Here is a 22,448-nt window from a genome sequence, read left to right as displayed (position 1 = left end):
CAGTCAGTCAGTCAGGCAGTCAGCTCCTAAATAACTATTATTACCTGTAGATCAGTCAGTCAGTCAGCCAGTCAGCTCCTAAATAACTATTATTACCTGTAGATCAGTCAGTCAGTCAGCCAGCTCCTAAATAACTATTATTACTTGTAGATCAGTCAGTCAGTTAGTCAGTCAATCATCTCCTAAATAACTATTACCTGTAGATCAGTCAGTCAGTCAGCCAGTCAGCTCCTAAATAACTATTATTACCTGTAGATCAGTCAGTCAGTCAGTCAGCTCCTAAATAACTATTATTACCTGTAGATCAGTCAGTCAGCTCCTAAATAACTATTATTACCTGTAGATCAGTCAGTCAGTCAGTCAGCTCCTAAATAACTATTATTACCTGTAGATCAGTCAGTCAGTCAGTCAGCTCTTAAATAACTATTATTACCTGTAGATCAGTCAGTCAGTCAGCTCCTAAATAACTATTATTACCTGTAGATCAGTCAGTCAGTCAGCTCCTAAATAACTAGTATTACCTGTAGATCAGTCAGTCAGTCAGCTCCTAAATAACTAGTATTACCTGTAGATCAGTCAGTCAGTCAGTCAGTCAGCTCCTAAATAACTATTATTACCTGTAGATCAGTCAGTCAGTCAGCTCCTAAATAACTAGTATTACCTGTAGATCAGTCAGTCAGTCAGTCAGCTCCTAAATAACTATTATTACCTGTAGATCAGTCAGTCAGCTCCTAAATAACTATTATTACCTGTAGAACAGTCAGTCAGTCAGCTCCTAAATAACTATTATTACCTGTAGATCAGTCAGTCAGTCAGCTCCTAAATAACTATTATTACCTGTAGATCAGTCAGTCAGCCAGTCAGCTCCTAAATAACTAGTATTACCTGTAGATCAGTCAGTCAGTCAGCTCCTAAATAACTATTATCACCTGTAGATCAGTCAGTCAGTCAGTCAGTCAGCTCCTAAATAACTATTATTACCTGTAGATCAGTCAGTCAGTCAGCTCCTAATGAACTATTATTACCTGTAGATCAGTCAGTCAGCTCCTAAATAAATATTATTACCTGTAGATCAGTCAGTCAGTCAGTCAGTCAGCTCCTAAATAACTATTATTACCTGTAGATCAGTCAGTCAGTCAGCTCCTAATTAACTATTATTACCTGTAGATCAGTCAGTCAGTCAGCTCCTAAATAACTAGTATTACCTGTAGATCAGTCAGTCAGCTCCTAAATAAATATTATTACCTGTAGATCAGTCAGTCAGTCAGTCAGTCAGCTCCTAAATAACTATTATTACCTGTAGATCAGTCAGTCAGTCAGCCAGCTCCTAAATAACTATTATTACCTGTAGATCAGTCAGTCAGTCAGCTCCTAAATAACTATTATTACCTGTAGATCAGTCAGTCAGTCAGCCAGCTCCTAAATAACTATTATTACTTGTAGATCAGTCAGTCAGTCAGTCAGTCAATCATCTCCTAAATAACTATTACCTGTAGATCAGTCAGTCAGTCAGTCAGTCAATCAGCTCCTAAATAACTATTATTACCTGTAGATCAGTCAGTCAGTCAGTCAGCTCCTAAATAACTATTATTACCTGTAGAATCGTCAGTCAGTCAGTCAGCTCCTAAATAACTATTATTACCTGTAGATCAGTCAGTCAGTCAGCTCCTAAATAACTATTATTACCTGTAGATCAGTCAGTCAGTCAGCTCCTAAATAACTAGTATTACCTGTAGATCAGTCAGTCAGTCAGCTCCTAAATAACTAGTATTACCTGTAGATCAGTCAGTCAGTCAGTCAGTCAGTCAGTCAGCTCCTAAATAACTATTATTACCTGTAGATCAGTCAGTCAGCTCCTAAATAACTATTATTACCTGTAGAACAGTCAGTCAGTCAGTCAGCTCCTAAATAACTCTTACCTGTAGATCAGTCAGTCAGTCAGCTCCTAAATAACTATTATTACCTGTAGATCAGTCAGTCAGCCAGTCAGCTCCTAAATAACTAGTATTACCTGTAGATCAGTCAGTCAGTCAGCTCCTAAATAACTATTATCACCTGTAGATCAGTCAGTCAGTCAGTCAGTCAGCTCCTAAATAACTATTATTACCTGTAGATCAGTCAGTCAGTCAGCTCCTAATTAACTATTATTACCTGTAGATCAGTCAGTCAGCTCCTAAATAACTATTATTACCTGTAGATCAGTCAGTCAGTCAGTCAGTCAGCTCCTAAATAACTATTATTACCTGTAGATCAGTCAGTCAGTCAGCTCCTAATTAACTATTATTACCTGTAGATCAGTCAGTCAGTCAGCTCCTAAATAACTAGTATTACCTGTAGATCAGTCAGTCAGCTCCTAAATAAATATTATTACCTGTAGATCAGTCAGTCAGTCAGCTCCTAAATAACTATTATTACCTGTAGATCAGTCAGTCAGTCAGCCAGCTCCTAAATAACTATTATTACCTGTAGATCAGTCAGTCAGTCAGTCAGTCAGTCAGCTCCTAAATAACTATTATTACCTGTAGACCAGTCAGTCAGTCAGTCAATCAGATCCTAAATAACTATTATTACCTGTAGATCAGTCAGTCAGTCAGTCAGTCAGATCCTAAATAACTATTATTACCTGAAGATCAGTCAGTCAGTCAGTCAGCTCCTAAATAACTATTATTACCTGTAGATCAGTCAGTCAGCTCCTAAATAACTATTATTACCTGTAGATCAGTCAGTCAGTCAGCTCCTAAATAACTATTATTACCTGTAGATCAGTCAGTCACAGCCAGCCAGTCAGTCAGCTCCTAAATAACTATTATTACCTGTAGATCAGTCAGTCAGTCAGCTCCTAAATAACTATTATTACCTGTAGATCAGTCAGTCAGCTCCTAAATAACTATTATTACCTGTAGATCAGTCAGCCAGCTCCTAAATAACTATTATTACCTGTAGATCAGTCAGTCAGTCAGCTCCTAAATAACTATTATTACCTGTAGATCAGTCAGTCAGTCAGTCAGTCAGCTCCTAAATAACTAGTATTACCTGTAGATCAGTCAGTCAGTCAGCTCCTAAATAACTATTATTACCTGTAGATCAGTCAGTCAGTCAGCCAGCTCCTAAATAACTATTATTACCTGTAGATCAGTCAGTCAGTCAATCAGCTCCTAAATAACTATTATTACCTGTAGATCAGTCAGTCAGTCAGTCAGTCAGTTAGTCAATCAGCTCCCAAATAACTATTATTACCTGTAGATCAGTCAGTCAGTCAGTCAGTCAGTCAGTCAGTCAGTCAGTCAGCTCCTAAATAACTATTATTACCTGTAGATCAGTCAGTCAGTCAGCTCCTAAATAACTAGTATTACCTGTAGATCAGTCAGTCAGTCAGGCAGTCAGCTCCTAAATAACTATTATTACCTGTAGATCAGTCAGTCAGTCAGCCAGTCAGCTCCTAAATAACTATTATTACCTGTAGATCAGTCAGTCAGTCAGCCAGCTCCTAAATAACTATTATTACTTGTAGATCAGTCAGTCAGTCAGTCAGTCAGCTCCTAAATAACTATTATTACCTGTAGATCAGTCAGTCAGCTCCTAAATAACTATTATTACCTGTAGATCAGTCAGTCAGTCAATCAGCTCCTAAATAACTATTATTACCTGTAGATCAGTCAGTCAGTCAGCCAGCTCCTAAATAACTATTATTACCTGTAGATCAGTCAGTCAGTCAGCTCCTAAATAACTAGTATTACCTGTAGATCAGTCAGTCAGTCAGCTCCTAAATAACTATTATTACCTGTAGATCAGTCAGTCAGTCATCTCCTAAATAACTATTATTACCTGTAGATCAGTCAGTCAGTCAGCTCCTAAATAACTAGTATTACCTGTAGATCAGTCAGTCAGTCAGCCAGCTCCTAAATAACTATTATTACCTGTAGATCAGTCAGTCAGTCATCTCCTAAATAACTATTATTACCTGTAGATCAGTCAGTCAGTCAGCTCCTAAATAACTAGTATTACCTGTAGATCAGTCAGTCAGTCATCTCCTAAATAACTATTATTACCTGTCGTTCAGTCAGTCAGTCAGCTCCTAAATAACTATTATTAACTGTAGATCAGTCAGTCAGTCAGCCAGCTCCTAAATAACTATTATTACCTGTAGATCAGTCAGTCAGTCAGTCAGTCAGTCAGTCAGTCAGTCAGCTCCTAAATAACTATTATTACCTGTAGATCAGTCAGTCAGTCAGTCAGTCAGCTCCTAAATAACTGTTATTACCTGTAGATCAGTCAGTCAGCTCCTAAATAACTATTATTACCTGTAGATCAGTCAGTCAGTCAGTCAGATCCTAAATAACTATTATTACCTGTAGATCAGTCAGTCAGTCAGTCAGCTCCTAAATAACTATTATTACCTGTAGATCAGTCAGTCAGCTCCTAAATAACTATTATTACCTGTAGATCAGTCAGTCAGTCAGCTCCTAAATAACTATTATTACCTGTAGATCAGTCAGTCAGCTCCTAAATAACTATTATTACCTGTAGATCAGTCAGTCAGTCAGCCAGCTCCTAAATAACTATTATTACCTGTAGATCAGTCAGTCAGTCAATCAGCTCCTAAATAACTATTATTACCTGTAGATCAGTCAGTCAGTCAGCTCCTAAATAACTAGTATTACCTGTAGATCAGTCAGTCAATCAGCTCCTAAATAACTATTATTACCTGTAGATCAGTCAGTCAGTCAGTCAGTCAGTCAATCAGCTCCTAAATAACTATTATTACCTGTAGATCAGTCAGTCAGTCAGTCAATCAGCTCCTAAATAACTATTATTACCTGTAGATCAGTCAGTCAGCTCCTAAATAACTATTATTACCTGTAGATCAGTCAGTCAGTCAGTCAGCTCCTAAATAACTATTATTACCTGTAGATCAGTCAGTCAGTCAGCTCCTAAATAACTATTATTACCTGTAGATCAGTCAGTCAGTCAGCTCCTAAATAACTAGTATTACCTGTAGATCAGTCAGTCAGTCAGCTCCTAAATAACTAGTATTACCTGTAGATCAGTCAGTCAGTCAGTCAGTCAGTCAGTCAGCTCCTAAATAACTATTATTACCTGTAGATCAGTCAGTCAGTCAGCTCCTAAATAACTAGTATTACCTGTAGATCAGTCAGTCAGTCAGGCAGTCAGCTCCTAAATAACTATTATTACCTGTAGATCAGTCAGTCAGTCAGCCAGTCAGCTCCTAAATAACTATTATTACCTGTAGATCAGTCAGTCAGTCAGCCAGCTCCTAAATAACTATTATTACTTGTAGATCAGTCAGTCAGTCAGTCAGTCAGTCAATCATCTCCTAAATAACTATTACCTGTAGATCAGTCAGTCAGTCAGTCAGCTCCTAAATAACTATTATTACCTGTAGATCAGTCAGTCAGTCAGCTCCTAAATAACTATTATTACCTGTAGATCAGTCAGTCAGTCAGCTCCTAAATAACTAGTATTACCTGTAGATCAGTCAGTCAGTCAGCTCCTAAATAACTAGTATTACCTGTAGATCAGTCAGTCAGTCAGTCAGTCAGTCAGTCAGTCAGCTCCTAAATAACTATTATTACCTGTAGATCAGTCAGTCAGTCAGCTCCTAAATAACTAGTATTACCTGTAGATCAGTCAGTCAGTCAGTCAGTCAGCTCCTAAATAACTATTATTACCTGTAGAACAGTCAGTCAGTCAGTCAGCTCCTAAATAACTCTTACCTGTAGATCAGTCAGTCAGTCAGCTCCTAAATAACTATTATTACCTGTAGATCAGTCAGTCAGTCAGCTCCTAAATAACTATTATCACCTGTAGATCAGTCAGTCAGTCAGTCAGTCAGCTCCTAAATAACTATTATTACCTGTAGATCAGTCAGTCAGTCAGCTCCTAATTAACTATTATTACCTGTAGATCAGTCAGTCAGCTCCTAAATAACTATTATTACCTGTAGATCAGTCAGTCAGTCAGCTCCTAATTAACTATTATTACCTGTAGATCAGTCAGTCAGTCAGCTCCTAAATAACTAGTATTACCTGTAGATCAGTCAGTCAGCTCCTAAATAAATATTATTACCTGTAGATCAGTCAGTCAGTCAGTCAGTCAGCTCCTAAATAACTATTATTACCTATAGATCAGTCAGTCAGTCAGATCCTAAATAACTATTATTACCTGTAGATCAGTCAGTCAGTCAGTCAGTCAGCTCCTAAATAACTATTATTACCTGTAGATCAGTCAGTCAGCTCCTAAATAACTATTATTACCTGTAGATCAGTCAGTCAGTCAGCTCCTAAATAACTATTATTACCTGTAGATCAGTCAGTCAGCTCCTAAATAACTATTATTACCTGTAGATCAGTCAGTCAGTCAGCCAGCTCCTAAATAACTATTATTACCTGTAGATCAGTCAGTCAGTCAATCAGCTCCTAAATAACTATTATTACCTGTAGATCAGTCAGTCAGTCAGCTCCTAAATAACTATTATTACCTGTCGTTCAGTCAGTCAGTCAGCTCCTAAATAACTATTATTAACTGTAGATCAGTCAGTCAGTCAGCCAGCTCCTAAATAACTATTATTACCTGTAGATCAGTCAGTCAGTCAGTCAGTCAGTCAGTCAGCTCCTAAATAACTATTATTACCTGTAGATCAGTCAGTCAGTCAGTCAGCTCCTAAATAACTGTTATTACCTGTAGATCAGTCAGTCAGCTCCTAAATAACTATTATTACCTGTAGATCAGTCAGTCAGTCAGTCAGATCCTAAATAACTATTATTACCTGTAGATCAGTCAGTCAGTCAGTCAGCTCCTAAATAACTATTATTACCTGTAGATCAGTCAGTCAGCTCCTAAATAACTATTATTACCTGTAGATCAGTCAGTCAGTCAGCTCCTAAATAACTATTATTACCTGTAGATCAGTCAGTCAGCTCCTAAATAACTATTATTACCTGTAGATCAGTCAGTCAGTCAGCCAGCTCCTAAATAACTATTATTACCTGTAGATCAGTCAGTCAGTCAATCAGCTCCTAAATAACTATTATTACCTGTAGATCAGTCAGTCAGTCAACTCCTAAATAACTAGTATTACCTGTAGATCAGTCAGTCAATCAGCTCCTAAATAACTATTATTACCTGTAGATCAGTCAGTCAGTCAGTCAATCAGCTCCTAAATAACTATTATTACCTGTAGATCAGTCAGTCAGTCAGCTCCTAAATAACTATTATTACCTGTAGATCAGTCAGTCAGTCAGTCAGCTCCTAAATAACTATTATTACCTGTAGATCAGTCAGTCAGTCAGCTCCTAAATAACTATTATTACCTGTAGATCAGTCAGTCAGTCAGCTCCTAAATAACTAGTATTACCTGTAGATCAGTCAGTCAGTCAGCTCCTAAATAACTAGTATTACCTGTAGATCAGTCAGTCAGTCAGTCAGTCAGTCAGTCAGTCAGCTCCTAAATAACTATTATTACCTGTAGATCAGTCAGTCAGTCAGCTCCTAAATAACTAGTATTACCTGTAGATCAGTCAGTCAGTCAGTCAGCTCCTAAATAACTACTATTACCTGTAAATCAGTCAGCCAGCTCCTAAATAACTATTATTACCTGTAGATCAGTCAGTCAGTCAGGCAGTCAGCTCCTAAATAACTATTATTACCTGTAGATCAGTCAGTCAGTCAGCCAGTCAGCTCCTAAATAACTATTATTACCTGTAGATCAGTCAGTCAGTCAGCCAGCTCCTAAATAACTATTATTACTTGTAGATCAGTCAGTCAGTTAGTCAGTCAATCATCTCCTAAATAACTATTACCTGTAGATCAGTCAGTCAGTCAGCCAGTCAGCTCCTAAATAACTATTATTACCTGTAGATCAGTCAGTCAGTCAGTCAGCTCCTAAATAACTATTATTACCTGTAGATCAGTCAGTCAGCTCCTAAATAACTATTATTACCTGTAGATCAGTCAGTCAGTCAGTCAGCTCCTAAATAACTATTATTACCTGTAGATCAGTCAGTCAGTCAGTCAGCTCTTAAATAACTATTATTACCTGTAGATCAGTCAGTCAGTCAGCTCCTAAATAACTATTATTACCTGTAGATCAGTCAGTCAGTCAGCTCCTAAATAACTAGTATTACCTGTAGATCAGTCAGTCAGTCAGCTCCTAAATAACTAGTATTACCTGTAGATCAGTCAGTCAGTCAGTCAGTCAGTCAGCTCCTAAATAACTATTATTACCTGTAGATCAGTCAGTCAGTCAGCTCCTAAATAACTAGTATTACCTGTAGATCAGTCAGTCAGTCAGTCAGCTCCTAAATAACTATTATTACCTGTAGATCAGTCAGTCAGCTCCTAAATAACTATTATTACCTGTAGAACAGTCAGTCAGTCAGTCAGCTCCTAAATAACTATTATTACCTGTAGATCAGTCAGTCAGTCAGCTCCTAAATAACTATTATTACCTGTAGATCAGTCAGTCAGCCAGTCAGCTCCTAAATAACTAGTATTACCTGTAGATCAGTCAGTCAGTCAGCTCCTAAATAACTATTATCACCTGTAGATCAGTCAGTCAGTCAGTCAGTCAGCTCCTAAATAACTATTATTACCTGTAGATCAGTCAGTCAGTCAGCTCCTAATTAACTATTATTACCTGTAGATCAGTCAGTCAGCTCCTAAATAAATATTATTACCTGTAGATCAGTCAGTCAGTCAGTCAGTCAGCTCCTAAATAACTATTATTACCTGTAGATCAGTCAGTCAGTCAGCTCCTAATTAACTATTATTACCTGTAGATCAGTCAGTCAGTCAGCTCCTAAATAACTAGTATTACCTGTAGATCAGTCAGTCAGCTCCTAAATAAATATTATTACCTGTAGATCAGTCAGTCAGTCAGTCAGTCAGCTCCTAAATAACTATTATTACCTGTAGATCAGTCAGTCAGTCAGCCAGCTCCTAAATAACTATTATTACCTGTAGATCAGTCAGTCAGTCAGTCAGTCAGCTCCTAAATAACTATTATTACCTGTAGACCAGTCAGTCAGTCAGCTCCTAAATAACTATTATTACCTGTAGATCAGTCAGTCAGTCAGCCAGCTCCTAAATAACTATTATTACTTGTAGATCAGTCAGTCAGTCAGTCAGTCAATCATCTCCTAAATAACTATTACCTGTAGATCAGTCAGTCAGTCAGTCAGTCAGTCAATCAGCTCCTAAATAACTATTATTACCTGTAGATCAGTCAGTCAGTCAGTCAGCTCCTAAATAACTATTATTACCTGTAGATCAGTCAGTCAGTCAGCTCCTAAATAACTATTATTACCTGTAGATCAGTCAGTCAGTCAGCTCCTAAATAACTATTATTACCTGTAGATCAGTCAGTCAGTCAGCTCCTAAATAACTAGTATTACCTGTAGATCAGTCAGTCAGTCAGCTCCTAAATAACTAGTATTACCTGTAGATCAGTCAGTCAGTCAGTCAGTCAGCTCCTAAATAACTATTATTACCTGTAGATCAGTCAGTCAGTCAGCTCCTAAATAACTAGTATTACCTGTAGATCAGTCAGTCAGACAGTCAGTCAGTCAGTCAGCTCCTAAATAACTATTATTACCTGTAGATCAGTCAGTCAGCTCCTAAATAACTATTATTACCTGTAGAACAGTCAGTCAGTCAGTCAGCTCCTAAATAACTCTTACCTGTAGATCAGTCAGTCAGTCAGCCCCTAAATAACTATTATTACCTGTAGATCAGTCAGTCAGCCAGTCAGCTCCTAAATAACTAGTATTACCTGTAGATCAGTCAGTCAGTCAGCTCCTAAATAACTATTATCACCTGTAGATCAGTCAGTCAGTCAGTCAGTCAGCTCCTAAATAACTATTATTACCTGTAGATCAGTCAGTCAGTCAGCTCCTAATTAACTATTATTACCTGTAGATCAGTCAGTCAGCTCCTAAATAACTATTATTACCTGTAGATCAGTCAGTCAGTCAGTCAGTCAGCTCCTAAATAACTATTATTACCTGTAGATCAGTCAGTCAGTCAGCTCCTAATTAACTATTATTACCTGTAGATCAGTCAGTCAGCTCCTAAATAAATATTATTACCTGTAGATCAGTCAGTCAGTCAGTCAGTCAGCTCCTAAATAACTATTATTACCTGTAGATCAGTCAGTCAGTCAGCCAGCTCCTAAATAACTATTATTACCTGTAGATCAGTCAGTCAGTCAGTCAGTCAGTCAGCTCCTAAATAACTATTATTACCTGTAGACCAGTCAGTCAGTCAGTCAATCAGATCCTAAATAACTATTATTACCTGTAGATCAGTCAGTCAGTCAGTCAGTCAGATCCTAAATAACTATTATTACCTGAAGATCAGTCAGTCAGTCAGTCAGCTCCTAAATAACTATTATTACCTGTAGATCAGTCAGTCAGCTCCTAAATAACTATTATTACCTGTAGATCAGTCAGTCAGTCAGCTCCTAAATAACTATTATTACCTGTAGATCAGTCAGTCAGCCAGCCAGTCAGTCAGCTCCTAAATAACTATTATTACCTGTAGATCAGTCAGTCAGTCAGCTCCTAAATAACTATTATTACCTGTAGATCAGTCAGTCAGCTCCTAAATAACTATTATTACCTGTAGATCAGTCAGCCAGCTCCTAAATAACTATTATTACCTGTAGATCAGTCAGTCAGTCAGCTCCTAAATAACTATTATTACCTGTAGATCAGTCAGTCAGTCAGTCAGTCAGCTCCTAAATAACTAGTATTACCTGTAGATCAGTCAGTCAGTCAGCTCCTAAATAACTATTATTACCTGTAGATCAGTCAGTCAGTCAGCCAGCTCCTAAATAACTATTATTACCTGTAGATCAGTCAGTCAGTCAATCAGCTCCTAAATAACTATTATTACCTGTAGATCAGTCAGTCAGTCAGTCAGTCAGTTAGTCAATCAGCTCCCAAATAACTATTATTACCTGTAGATCAGTCAGTCAGTCAATCAGCTCCTACATAACTATTATTACCTGTAGATCAGTCAGTTAGTCAATCAGCTCCCAAATAACTATTATTACTTGTAGATCAGTCAGTCAGTCAGTCAATCAGCTCCTAAATAACTATTATTACCTGTAGATCAGTCAGTCAGTCAATCAGCTCCTATATAACTATTATTACCTGTAGATCAGTCAGTCAGTCAATCAGCTCCTAAATAACTATTATTACCTGTAGATCAGTCAGTCAGTCAGCTCCTAAATAACTATTATTACCTGTAGATCAGTCAGTCAGTCAGCTCCTAAATAACTATTATTACCTGTAGATCAGTCAGTCAGTCAGCTCCTAAATAACTATTATTACCTGTAGATCAGTCAGTCAGTCAATCAGCTCCTAAATAACTATTATTACCTGTAGATCAGTCAGTCAGTCAATCAGCTCCTATATAACTATTATTACCTGTAGATCAGTCAGTCAGCTCCTAAATAACTATTATTACCTGTAGATCAGTCAGTCAGCCAGTCAGTCAGTCAGCTGGTGCTCAGTAACAGAAAAATGTATTCTCTCCAATACGGACAAACACAGAGACGTCCCAGGCTTGGACACACACACTGAGAGACGTCCCAGGCTTGGACACACACACTGAGAGACGTCCCAGGCTTGGACACACACACTGAGAGACTTGGACACACACTGAGACGTCCCAGGCTTGGACACACACAGAGACGTCCCAGGCTTGGACACACACAGAGACGTACCAGGCTTGGACACACACACTGAGAGACGTACCAGGCTTGGACACACACACTGAGAGACGTACCAGGCTTGGAGACACACACTGAGAGACGTCCCAGGCTTGGACACACACACTGAGAGACGTCCCAGGCTTGGACACACACACTGAGAGACGTCCCAGGCTTGTACACACACACTGAGAGACGTCCCAGGCTTGTACACACACACTGAGAGACGTACCAGGCCTGGACACACACTGAGAGACGTACCAGGCTTGGACACACACTGAGAGACGTACCAGGCTTGGACACACACTGAGAGACGTACCAGGCTTGGACACACACTGAGACGTCCCAGGCCTGGACACACACACTGAGAGACGTCCCAGGCCTGGACACACACACTGAGAGACGTACCAGGCCTGGACACACACTGAGAGACGTACCAGGCTTGGACACACACTGAGAGACGTACCAGGCTTGGACACACACTGAGAGACGTACCAGGCTTGGACACACACTGAGAGACGTCCCAGGCCTGGACACACACACTGAGAGACGTCCCAGGCCTGGACACACACACTGAGAGACGTACCAGGCTTGGACACACACACTGAGAGACGTACCAGGATTGGACACACACACTGAGAGACGTACCAGGCTTGGAGACACACACAGAGACGTCCCAGGCCTGGACACACACTGAGAGACGTACCAGGCTTGGACACACACACACTGAGAGACGTACCAGGCTTGGACACACACACTGAGAGACGTCCCAGGCTGGACACACACTGAGAGACGTACCAGGCTTGGACACACACACAGAGACGTCGCAGGCTTGGACACACACACTGAGAGACGTCCCAGGCTTGGACACACACACTGAGAGACGTCCCAGGCTTGGACACACACACTGAGAGACGTCCCAGGCTTGGACACACACACTGAGAGACGTCCCAGGCTTGGACACACACACTGAGAGACGTCCCAGGCTTGGACACACACACTGAGAGACGTCCCAGGCTTGGACACACACACTGAGAGACGTCCCAGGCTTGGACACACACACTGAGAGACGTCCCAGGCTTGGACACACACACTGAGAGACGTCCCAGGCTTGGACACACACACTGAGAGACGTCCCAGGCTTGGACACACACACTGAGAGACGTCCCAGGCCAGGACACACACACTGAGGAGACGTACCAGGCCAGGACACACACACTGAGGAGACGTACCAGGCCAGGACACACACACTGAGGAGACGTACCAGGCTTGGACACACACACTGAGGAGACGTACCAGGCTTGGACACACACACTGAGAGACGTACCAGGCCAGGACACACACACTGAGGAGACTTACCAGGCCAGGACACACACACTGAGGAGACGTACCAGGCCTGGACACACACACACTGAGGAGACGTACCAGGCTTGGACACACACTGAGAGACGTAACAGGCCTGGACACACACACTGAGGAGACATACCAGGCTTGGACACACACTGAGAGACTTGGACACACACTGAGAGATGTGGACACACACTGAGAGACGTACCAGGACACACACACTGAGAGACGTACCAGGACACACACACGGAGAGACGTACCAGGCTTGGAGACACACACTGAGAGACGTACAAGGACACACACACAGAGACGTACCAGGACACACACAGAGACGTACCAGGCTTGGACACACACTGAGAGACGTACCAGGCTTGGACACACACTGAGAGACGTACCAGGCTTGGACACACACTGAGAGACGTACCAGGCTTGGACACACACACTGAGAGACGTACCAGGACACACACACTGAGAGACGTACCAGGCTTGGACACACACACTGAGAGACGTCCCAGGCTTGGACACACACACTGAGAGACGTACCAGGCTTGGACACACACACTGAGAGACGTACCAGGACACACACACTGAGAGACGTACCAGGCTTGGACACACACACTGAGAGACGTACCAGGACACACACACTGAGAGACGTACCAGGCTTGTGCTCCAGAGGTGAGTTAACGGACACGTCCAAGGCCGTCCACTTCTTCAGACGAGACTGAGGCTCCTTACAGCCAGACCCCGGGTCAAGGCCTACATTCAGGTTAGCGTTCAAGCCTGGAGAAGACGAGAGTATTGCAGTATTTCAGATATACACAGACAGAACTACGTAGACACCAGGATAAAACACTGTCTAGAACTACGTAGACACCAGGATAAAACACTGTCTAGAACTACGTAGACACCAGGATAAAACACTGTCTAGAACTACGTAGACACCAGGATAAAACACTGTCTAGAACTACGTAGACACCAGGATAAAACACTGTCTAGAACTACGTAGACACCAGGATAAAACACTGTCTAGAACTACAGAACTACGTAGACACCAGGATAAAACACTGTCTAGAACTACAGAACTACGTAGACACCAGGATAAAACACTGTCTAGAACTACAGAACTACGTAGACACCAGGATAAAACACTGTCTAGAACTACGTAGACACCAGGATAAAACACTGTCCAGGAAACCCCCGTAGACACAGGGATAGTAGCGAGACAGCTTGATGTACCAGGACACCCCCTGGACAGGACAGTAGTCTGTCTCTTGTTTCTGTAGTGAGACAGCTTGATGTAGCAGGACACCCCCTGGACAGGACACTAGTCTATCTCCTGTACCAGGACACCCCCTGGACAGGACACTAGTCTGTCTCATGTTTCTGTAGTGAGACAGCTTGATGTACCAGGACACCCCCTGGACAGGACACTAGTCTATCTCATGTTTCTGTAGTGAGACAGCTTGATGTACCAGGACACCCCCTGGACAGGACACTAGTCTATCACAGCAGGCCCCCTGGACAGGACACCCCCTGGACAGGACACTAGTCTATCACAGCAGGCCCCCTGGACAGGACACCCCCTGGACAGGACACTAGTCTATCACAGCAGGCCCCCTGGGTGTGAGGGCCCTACTAAATGATCAGATTGATATTTCCTTCAGGCATCATGAAGGCCTACCTAAAGGGAAGTTGGTAAAGGAGCCCATGTGGTTGGGCTCCTTCTGCAGCTCAGATGCATTCTGGGGCATGTAGTTGTCCATGTAGGACTTGAGGGGCTGGTGGGCGGGGTTCTGCTTCAAGAGGGAGTGGTCGAGGTGTTGCGGAGGCTGCATCATCGACTGGGACGAACCAATAGGACGGCCCTGCACACAGAGAAGGGAGGGGTTAGATGGCGGCACAGACAGTTAGTCTGTACTATAGACTAGTATCGGAAAAGAACCAAGGTTGTGTATAACGTGCAACACAGACACCGAGAGACAGACAGACACCGAGAGACAGACAGACAGCACGAGACAGACAGACAGTACGAGACAGGCAGAGAGACAGACAGACAACACCGAGACAGGCAGAGACAGACACAAAGAGGCAGAGAGACAGAGACAGGCAAACAGACAGACAGACAACACCGAGAGACAGACAGACACAAAGAAGCAGAGAGACAGAGACAGGCAAACAGACAGACAGCACCGAGACAGGCAGAGAGACAACACCGAGAGACAGACAGACAGCACTGAGACAGGCAGAGAGACAGACAGACAACACCGAGACAGGCAGAGAGACAACACCGAGAGACAGACAGACAACACCGAGACAGACAGAGAGACAGACAGACAACACCGAGACAGGCAGAGACAGACACAAAGAGGCAGAGAGACAGAGACAGGCAAACAGACAGACAGACAACACCGAGAGACAGACAGACAACACCGAGAGAGGCAGAGAGACAGAGACAGGCAGACAGACAACACCGAGAGACAGACAGACAACACCGAGACAGCCAGAGAGACAGACACAAAGAGGCAGAGAGACTGAGACAGGCAGACAGACAACACCGAGAGACAGACAGACAACACCGACAGACAGACAGACAGACACAGCCAGTATGTACCTGCTGGTCCTGCTGGCGTCCCACAGGCATGGGTCTGTGACTCTGCTGCTGTCCAACAGGCATGGGTCTCTGATTCTGCTGCTGAGACTGCTGGAGGAGGAGACGCTGTGGAGACAAACCACCCGTCAGGAATTACACTACATTTCAGATCTGAGTTAACGGACATCAGGGTTAACCTGTGTATGACAGTGTGTGTGTGTGTGTGTTAACCTGTGTATGACAGTGTGTGTGTGTGTGTGTGTGTGTGTGTCTGTGTGTGCTAACCTGTAACTGGTTAAGCTGGTTGAGTTGAGACAGCTGGTTGAGTTGAGACAGCTGGTTGAGGACAGCTACTTGCTGTGGACCAAACAGGTTCAGACCTCCTGCACTGGGAGGGTACTTCAGGAGAGAGGGAGGGACCTGGAACACAGTCACATCAACTAGATTAGTAGAACAGAGACAGACCTCCTGCACTGGGAGGACAACTAGATGAGTAGAACAGGCAGGCCTCCTGCACTGGGGAGGACAACTAGATGAGTAGAACAGGCAGGCCTCCTGCACTGGGGAGGACAACTAGATGAGTAGAACAGTCAGGCCTCCTGCACTAGGGAGGACAACTGGATGAGTAGAACATAGTCAGGCCTCCTGCACTGGGGAGAACTAGATGAGTAGAACAGAGTCAGGCCTCCTGCACTGGGAGGACAACTAGATGAGTAGAACAGAGACAGACCTCCTGCACTGGGGAGAACTAGATGAGTAGAACAGAGTCAGGCCTCCTGCACTGGGAGGACAAATAGATGAGTAGAACAGAGTCAGGCCTCCTGCACTGGGAGGACAACTAGATGAGTAGAACAGAGTCAGGCCTCCTGCACTGGGGAGAACTAGATGAGTAGAACAGAGTCAGGCCTCCTGCACTGGGGAGAACTAGACGAGTAGAACAGAGTCAGGCCTCCTGCACTTAGAGGACAACTAGATGAGTAGAACAGAGTCAGGCCTCCTGCACTTAGAGGACAACTAGATGAGTAGAACAGAGTCAGGCCTCCTGCACTGGGGAGAACTAGATGAGTAGAACAGAGTCAGGCCTCCTGCACTGGGAGGACAACTAGACGAGTAGAACAGAGACAGACCTCCTGCACTGGGGAGAACTAGATGAGTAGAACAGAGTCAGGCCTCCTGCACTTAGAGGACAACTAGATGAGTAGAACAGAGTCAGGCCTCCTGCACTGGGGAGAACTAGATGAGTAGAACAGAGTCAGACCTCCTGCACTGGGAGGGTACTTCAGTAGAGATGTCAATAGTAAGGCAATGGGGAGAATATTCTTGGACCTTCACGAGGTTGAACATCCCCTTTAAAGGGACCTCCCGGTTAACATCCCCTTTAAAGGGACCTCCCGGTTAACATCCTCTTTAAAAGGGACCTCCCGGTTAACATCCCCTTTAAAAGGACCTCCCGGTTAACATCCTCTTTAAAAGGGACCTCCCGGTTAACATCCCCTTTAAAAGGACCTCCCGGTTAACATCCTCTTTAAAAGGGACCTCCCGGTTAACATCCCCTTTAAAAAAGGACAGTCTGGTTAACATCCCCTTTAAAAAGGGACAGTCTGGTTAACATCCCCTTTAAAGGGGACCTTCTCATTAACATCCCCTTTAAAGGGGACCTTCTCATTAACATCCCCTTTAAAGGGGACCTTCTCATTAACATCCCCTTTAAAGGGGACCTTCTCATTAACATCCCCTTTAAAGGGACCTTCTCATTAACATCCCCTTTAAAGGGGACCTTCTCATTAACATCCCCTTTAAAGGGACAGTCTGGTTAACATCCCCTTTAAAGGGACCTTCTCATTAACATCCCCTTTAAAGGGACCTTCTCATTAACATCCCCTTTAAAGGGGACCTTCTCATTAACATCCCCTTTAAAGGGACCTTCTCATTAACATCCCCTTTAAAGGGACCTTCTCATTAACATTTTTATATGATCACACCAGGTAGTTCATCGGTGGCCACATATATTGTGTGTGTGTGTGTGTGTGTGTGTGTGTGTGTGTGTGTGTGTACCTGAGAGGACAGGACGGGTGGAGGCACTTGGTTACGGAGATTGTTCTGGGCTGAGTTGAGGGGCTGGGGAGCGTTATGAGATGGTACTGCACTGCTGCCGTACATGGAGTTCACGATCTGAAACACACACACACACACACGTTAAGAGGACTGAAACACACACACACACACAAGTTAAGAGGACTGAAACACACACACACACACACGTGAAGAGGACTGAAACACACACACACGTGAAGAGGACTGAAACACACACACACACACGTTAAGAGGACTGAAACACACACACACGTGAAGAGGACTGAAACACACACACACACGTGAAGAGGACTGAAACACACACACACGTGAAGAGGACTGAAACACACACACACGTGAAGAGGACTGAAACACACACACACGTTAAGAGGACTGAAACACACACACACACGTGAAGAGGACTGAAACACACACACACGTGAAGAGGACTGAAACACACACACACACACACACACACACACACACGTGAAGAGGACTGAAACACACACACGTTAAGAGGACTGAAACACACACACACACGTGAAGAGGACTGAAACACACACACACGTGAAGAGGACTGAAACACACACACACACACGTGAAGAGGACTGAAACACACACACACACACGTTAAGAGGACTGAAACACACACACACACACACGTGAAGAGGACTGAAACACACACACACACACACACGTGAAGAGGACTGAAACACACACACACACACACACACGCACACGTGAAGAGGACTGAAACACACACACACGTTAAGAGGACTGAAACACACAGGATACACACACTTCAGACAGATTGTCACACACACACACACACACGTGAAGAGGACTGAAACACACACACGTTAAGAGGAATGAAACACACAGGACACACACACTTCGAACAGATTGTCACAAACAAACACACTATATTCAAGAGCAGCGTAACCACTCACCTGCCTACCAGCCTCAGAGACAGAGGGGGTGGGAGCCTGCCCTGAGCAGAGAGAGGGGATAGGCTGAGCAGAGTGGGAGGGGGAAAAGCTCATGCCGTGATTGGAGGAGAGCTCCTCCGAGGCGGAGCGATCATAAGCAGAGAGCGGCAGGGAGAGCTGCAGAGGCAAGGACAGACGGACAGATGAGGAAGGAGGCATGACATCGTGGAAAACAGGGAGAGGAAGAGAGAGAGGAGAGAAGGCCCCAGAGGATGGAGGGAGGAGAGAAGGCCTCAGAGGATGGAGGGAGAAAGAGAGGACAGATGAGGAAGGAGGCATGACATCGTGGAAAACAGGGAGAGGAAGAGAGAGAGGAGAGAAGGCCTCAGAGGATGGAGGGAGAAAGAGAGAGGACAGATGAGGAAGGAGGCATGACATCGTGGAAAACAGGGAGAGGAAGAGAGAGAGGAGAGAAGGCCCCAGAAGATGGAGGGAGGAAGAGAGAGAAGGCCCCAGAGGATGGAGGGAGGAAGAGAGAGGACAGATGAGGAAGGAGGCATGACATCGTGGAAAACAGGGAGAGGAAGAGAGAGAGGAGAGAAGGCCCCAGAAGATGGAGGGAGGAAGAGAGAGGACAGATGAGGAAGGAGGCATGACATCGTGGAAAACAGGGAGAGGAAGAGAGAGAGGAGAGAAGGCCCCAGAGGATGGAGGGAGGAAGAGAGAGGACAGATGAGGAAGGAGGCATGACATCGTGGAAAACAGGGAGAGGAAGAGAGAGAGGAGAGAAGGCCCCAGAAGATGGAGGGAGGAAGAGAGAGGACAGATGAGGAAGGAGGCATGACATCGTGGAAAACAGGGAGAGGAAGAGAGAGAGGAGAGAAGGCCCCAGAGGATGGAGGGAGGAAGAGAGAGGACAGATGAGGAAGGAGGCATGACATCGTGGAAAACAGGGAGAGGAAGAGAGAGGAGAGAAGGCCCCAGAAGATGGAGGGAGGAAGGAGAGAAGGCCCCAGGGGATGGAGGGAGGAAGGACAGAAGGCCCCAGGGGATGGAGGGAGAAAGAGAGAGGACAGATGAGGAAGGAGGCATGACATCGTGGAAAACAGGGAGAGGAAGAGAGAGAGGAGAGAAGGCCCCAGAGGATGGAGGGAGGAAGAGAGAGGACAGATGAGGAAGGAGGCATGACATTGTGGAAAACAGGGAGAGGAAGAGAGAGAGGAGAGAAGGCCCCAGAAGATGGAGGGAGGAAGAGAGAGGACAGATGAGGAAGGAGGCATGACATCGTGGAAAACAGGGAGAGGAAGAGAGAGAGGAGAGAAGGCCCCAGAAGATGGAGGGAGGAAGAGAGAGGACAGATGAGGAAGGAGGCATGACATCGTGGAAAACAGGGAGAGGAAGAGAGAGAGGAGAGAAGGCCCCAGAAGATGGAGGGAGGAAGAGAGAGGACAGATGAGGAAGGAGGCATGACATCGTGGAAAACAGGGAGAGGAAGAGAGAGAGGAGAGAAGGCCCCAGAAGATGGAGGGAGGAAGAGAGAGGACAGATGAGGAAGGAGGCATGACATCGTGGAAAACAGGGAGAGGAAGAGAGAGAGGAGAGAAGGCCCCAGAAGATGGAGGGAGGAAGAGAGAGAAGGCCCCAGAGGATGGAGGGAGGAAGAGAGAGGACAGATGAGGAAGGAGGCATGACATCGTGGAAAACAGGGAGAGGAAGAGAGAGAGGAGAGAAGGCCCCAGAGGATGGAGGGAGGAAGAGAGAGGACAGATGAGGAAGGAGGCATGACATCGTGGAAAACAGGGAGAGGAAGAGAGAGAGGAGAGAAGGCCCCAGAAGATGGAGGGAGGAAGAGAGAGGACAGATGAGGAAGGAGGCATGACATCGTGGAAAACAGGGAGAGGAAGAGAGAGAGGAGAGAAGGCCCCAGAAGATGGAGGGAGGAAGAGAGAGGACAGATGAGGAAGGAGGCATGACATTGTGGAAAACAGGGAGAGGAAGAGAGAGGAGAGAAGGCCCCAGAAGATGGAGGGAGGAAGAGAGAGGGAGGAGAGAAGGCCTCAGAGGATGGAGGGAGGAAGGAGAGAAGGCCCCAGAGGACGGAGGGAGGAAGAGAGAGGGAGGAGAGACGGCCCCAGAGGACGGAGGGAGGAAGAGAGAGGGAGGAGAGAAGGCCTCAGAGGATGGAGGGAGGAAGGAGAGAAGGCCCCAGAGGACGGAGGGAGGAAGAGAGAGGGAGGAGAGAAGGCCCCAGAGGACGGAGGGAGGAAGAGAGAGGGAGGAGAGAAGGCCCCAGAGGACGGAGGGAGGAAGAGAGAGGGAGGAGAGAAGGCCCCAGAGGATGGAGGGAGGAAGAGAGAGGGAGGAGAGAAGGCCTCAGAGGATGGAGGGAGGAAGGAGAGAAGGCCCCAGAGGACGGAGGGAGGAAGAGAGAGGGAGGAGAGAAGGCCCCAGAGGACGGAGGGAGGAAGAGAGAGGGAGGAGAGAAGGCCCCAGAGGATGGAGGGAGGAAGAGAGAGGGAGGAGAGAAGGCCCCAGAGGAAGCTAGAGAAGCGGCAGGAAGCCAAAGCTTTTTTTATGACACTGAGCTACCACCAGGGGACTACATTCTGTAATGACACTGAGCTACCACCAGGGGACTACATTCTGTAATGACACTGAGCTACCACCAGGGGACTACATTCTGTAATGACACTGAGCTACCACCAGGGGACTACATTCTGTAATGACACTGAGCTACCACCAGGGGACTACATTCTGTAATGACACTGAGCTACCACCAGGGGACTACATTCTGTAATGACACTGAGCTACCACCAGGGGACTACATTCTGTAATGACACAGAGCTACCACCAGGGGGACACTGAGCTACCACCAGGGGACTACATTCTGTAATGACACTGAGCTACCACCAGGGGACTACATTCTGTAATGACACTGACAGGGGGCAGTGCAACGCTGGGAGACGGGGCAGTGCAACGCTGGGAGACGGGGCAGTGCAACGCTGGGAGACGGTACACTACACAGACAGACAGTACCTTGTCGTAGTAAGGGCTTCTCTCCATGGAAGGCTCTTTGTGGATCTGGTGCCTGGAAGCTGAGTTTTTCCCCATCACTCCACTGTACTCTCCCATGTTCACATCCATACGCTTGTCAGACATCATCCCTCCTCCTCCTCCCATCTCCATCTTATTGCTCTTCGACAAGTCTTCAGGAGAGTCTCTCTAGGAGGGGATGGACAGAGAGAGGGATCAGATAGGTCAGAGACGAGAGAGAGAGAGCGAGATAGAGTCCACTGATGTGCTGGGGGCTGGTCTTGTGGTCGTGCTGCTGCCCCTGGTGGCAGAGGTTTGCAAGTGCAGCAGGAGAAAATGTATAATTATTTCTCTCACTCTACCGCAGCGCAGCGTTCGGGTCTATACGGGTCCTAGCAGGCAAATCTGTTACACATAAAGTCTACCCAAGACCTGTTCCAATCACACCTGAAGGGTCGGGTTCCGGGAATAAATTACCCAGGTTACCCTTCCAACCCCTCTTCCCTAAAGTGTCGACATCAGACGAGTTCCAACCCCTCTTCACTAAAGGGTCGACATCTGACGAGTTCCAACCCCTCTTCCCTGCGTACTCACAGGGTAGTTCATGTTGTTGAACTGTTTGATTTGAGGGTTCAAGGTTCAAGGTTGCGTACTCACAGGGTAGTTCATGTTGTTGAACTGTTTGATTTGAGGGTTCAAGGCTAGGTACTCACAGGGTAGTTCATGTTGTTGAACTGTTTGA

At 45.0% G+C, this 22,448-nt stretch overlaps 1 protein-coding gene across 1 annotated transcript in view; it reads right to left on the bottom strand.

Moving 5' to 3' along the window:
• The window catches only part of LOC139421669 (trinucleotide repeat-containing gene 6A protein-like), a 105,419-nt gene that overhangs the window by 41,970 nt on the left and 41,001 nt on the right, over positions 1–22,448 (bottom strand). The window contains exons 11-16 of the mRNA XM_071172762.1: positions 21,710–21,895; positions 17,727–17,843; positions 15,957–16,091; positions 15,693–15,797; positions 14,763–14,946; positions 13,739–13,861 (exon numbers count right to left, since the gene is read on the bottom strand). Of these exons, the coding sequence (XP_071028863.1) occupies positions 13,739–13,861; positions 14,763–14,946; positions 15,693–15,797; positions 15,957–16,091; positions 17,727–17,843; positions 21,710–21,895 (850 nt within the window). The remainder of the gene's footprint in view (positions 1–13,738; positions 13,862–14,762; positions 14,947–15,692; positions 15,798–15,956; positions 16,092–17,726; positions 17,844–21,709; positions 21,896–22,448) is intronic.

This window comes from Oncorhynchus clarkii, chromosome 12 (genome assembly GCF_045791955.1).
Source record: "Oncorhynchus clarkii lewisi isolate Uvic-CL-2024 chromosome 12, UVic_Ocla_1.0, whole genome shotgun sequence".
Classification (NCBI taxonomy): domain Eukaryota; kingdom Metazoa; phylum Chordata; class Actinopteri; order Salmoniformes; family Salmonidae; genus Oncorhynchus; species Oncorhynchus clarkii.
Note: the sequence above shows the minus strand (reverse complement) of the source record. Positions and strands in the feature narration are given on the sequence as shown.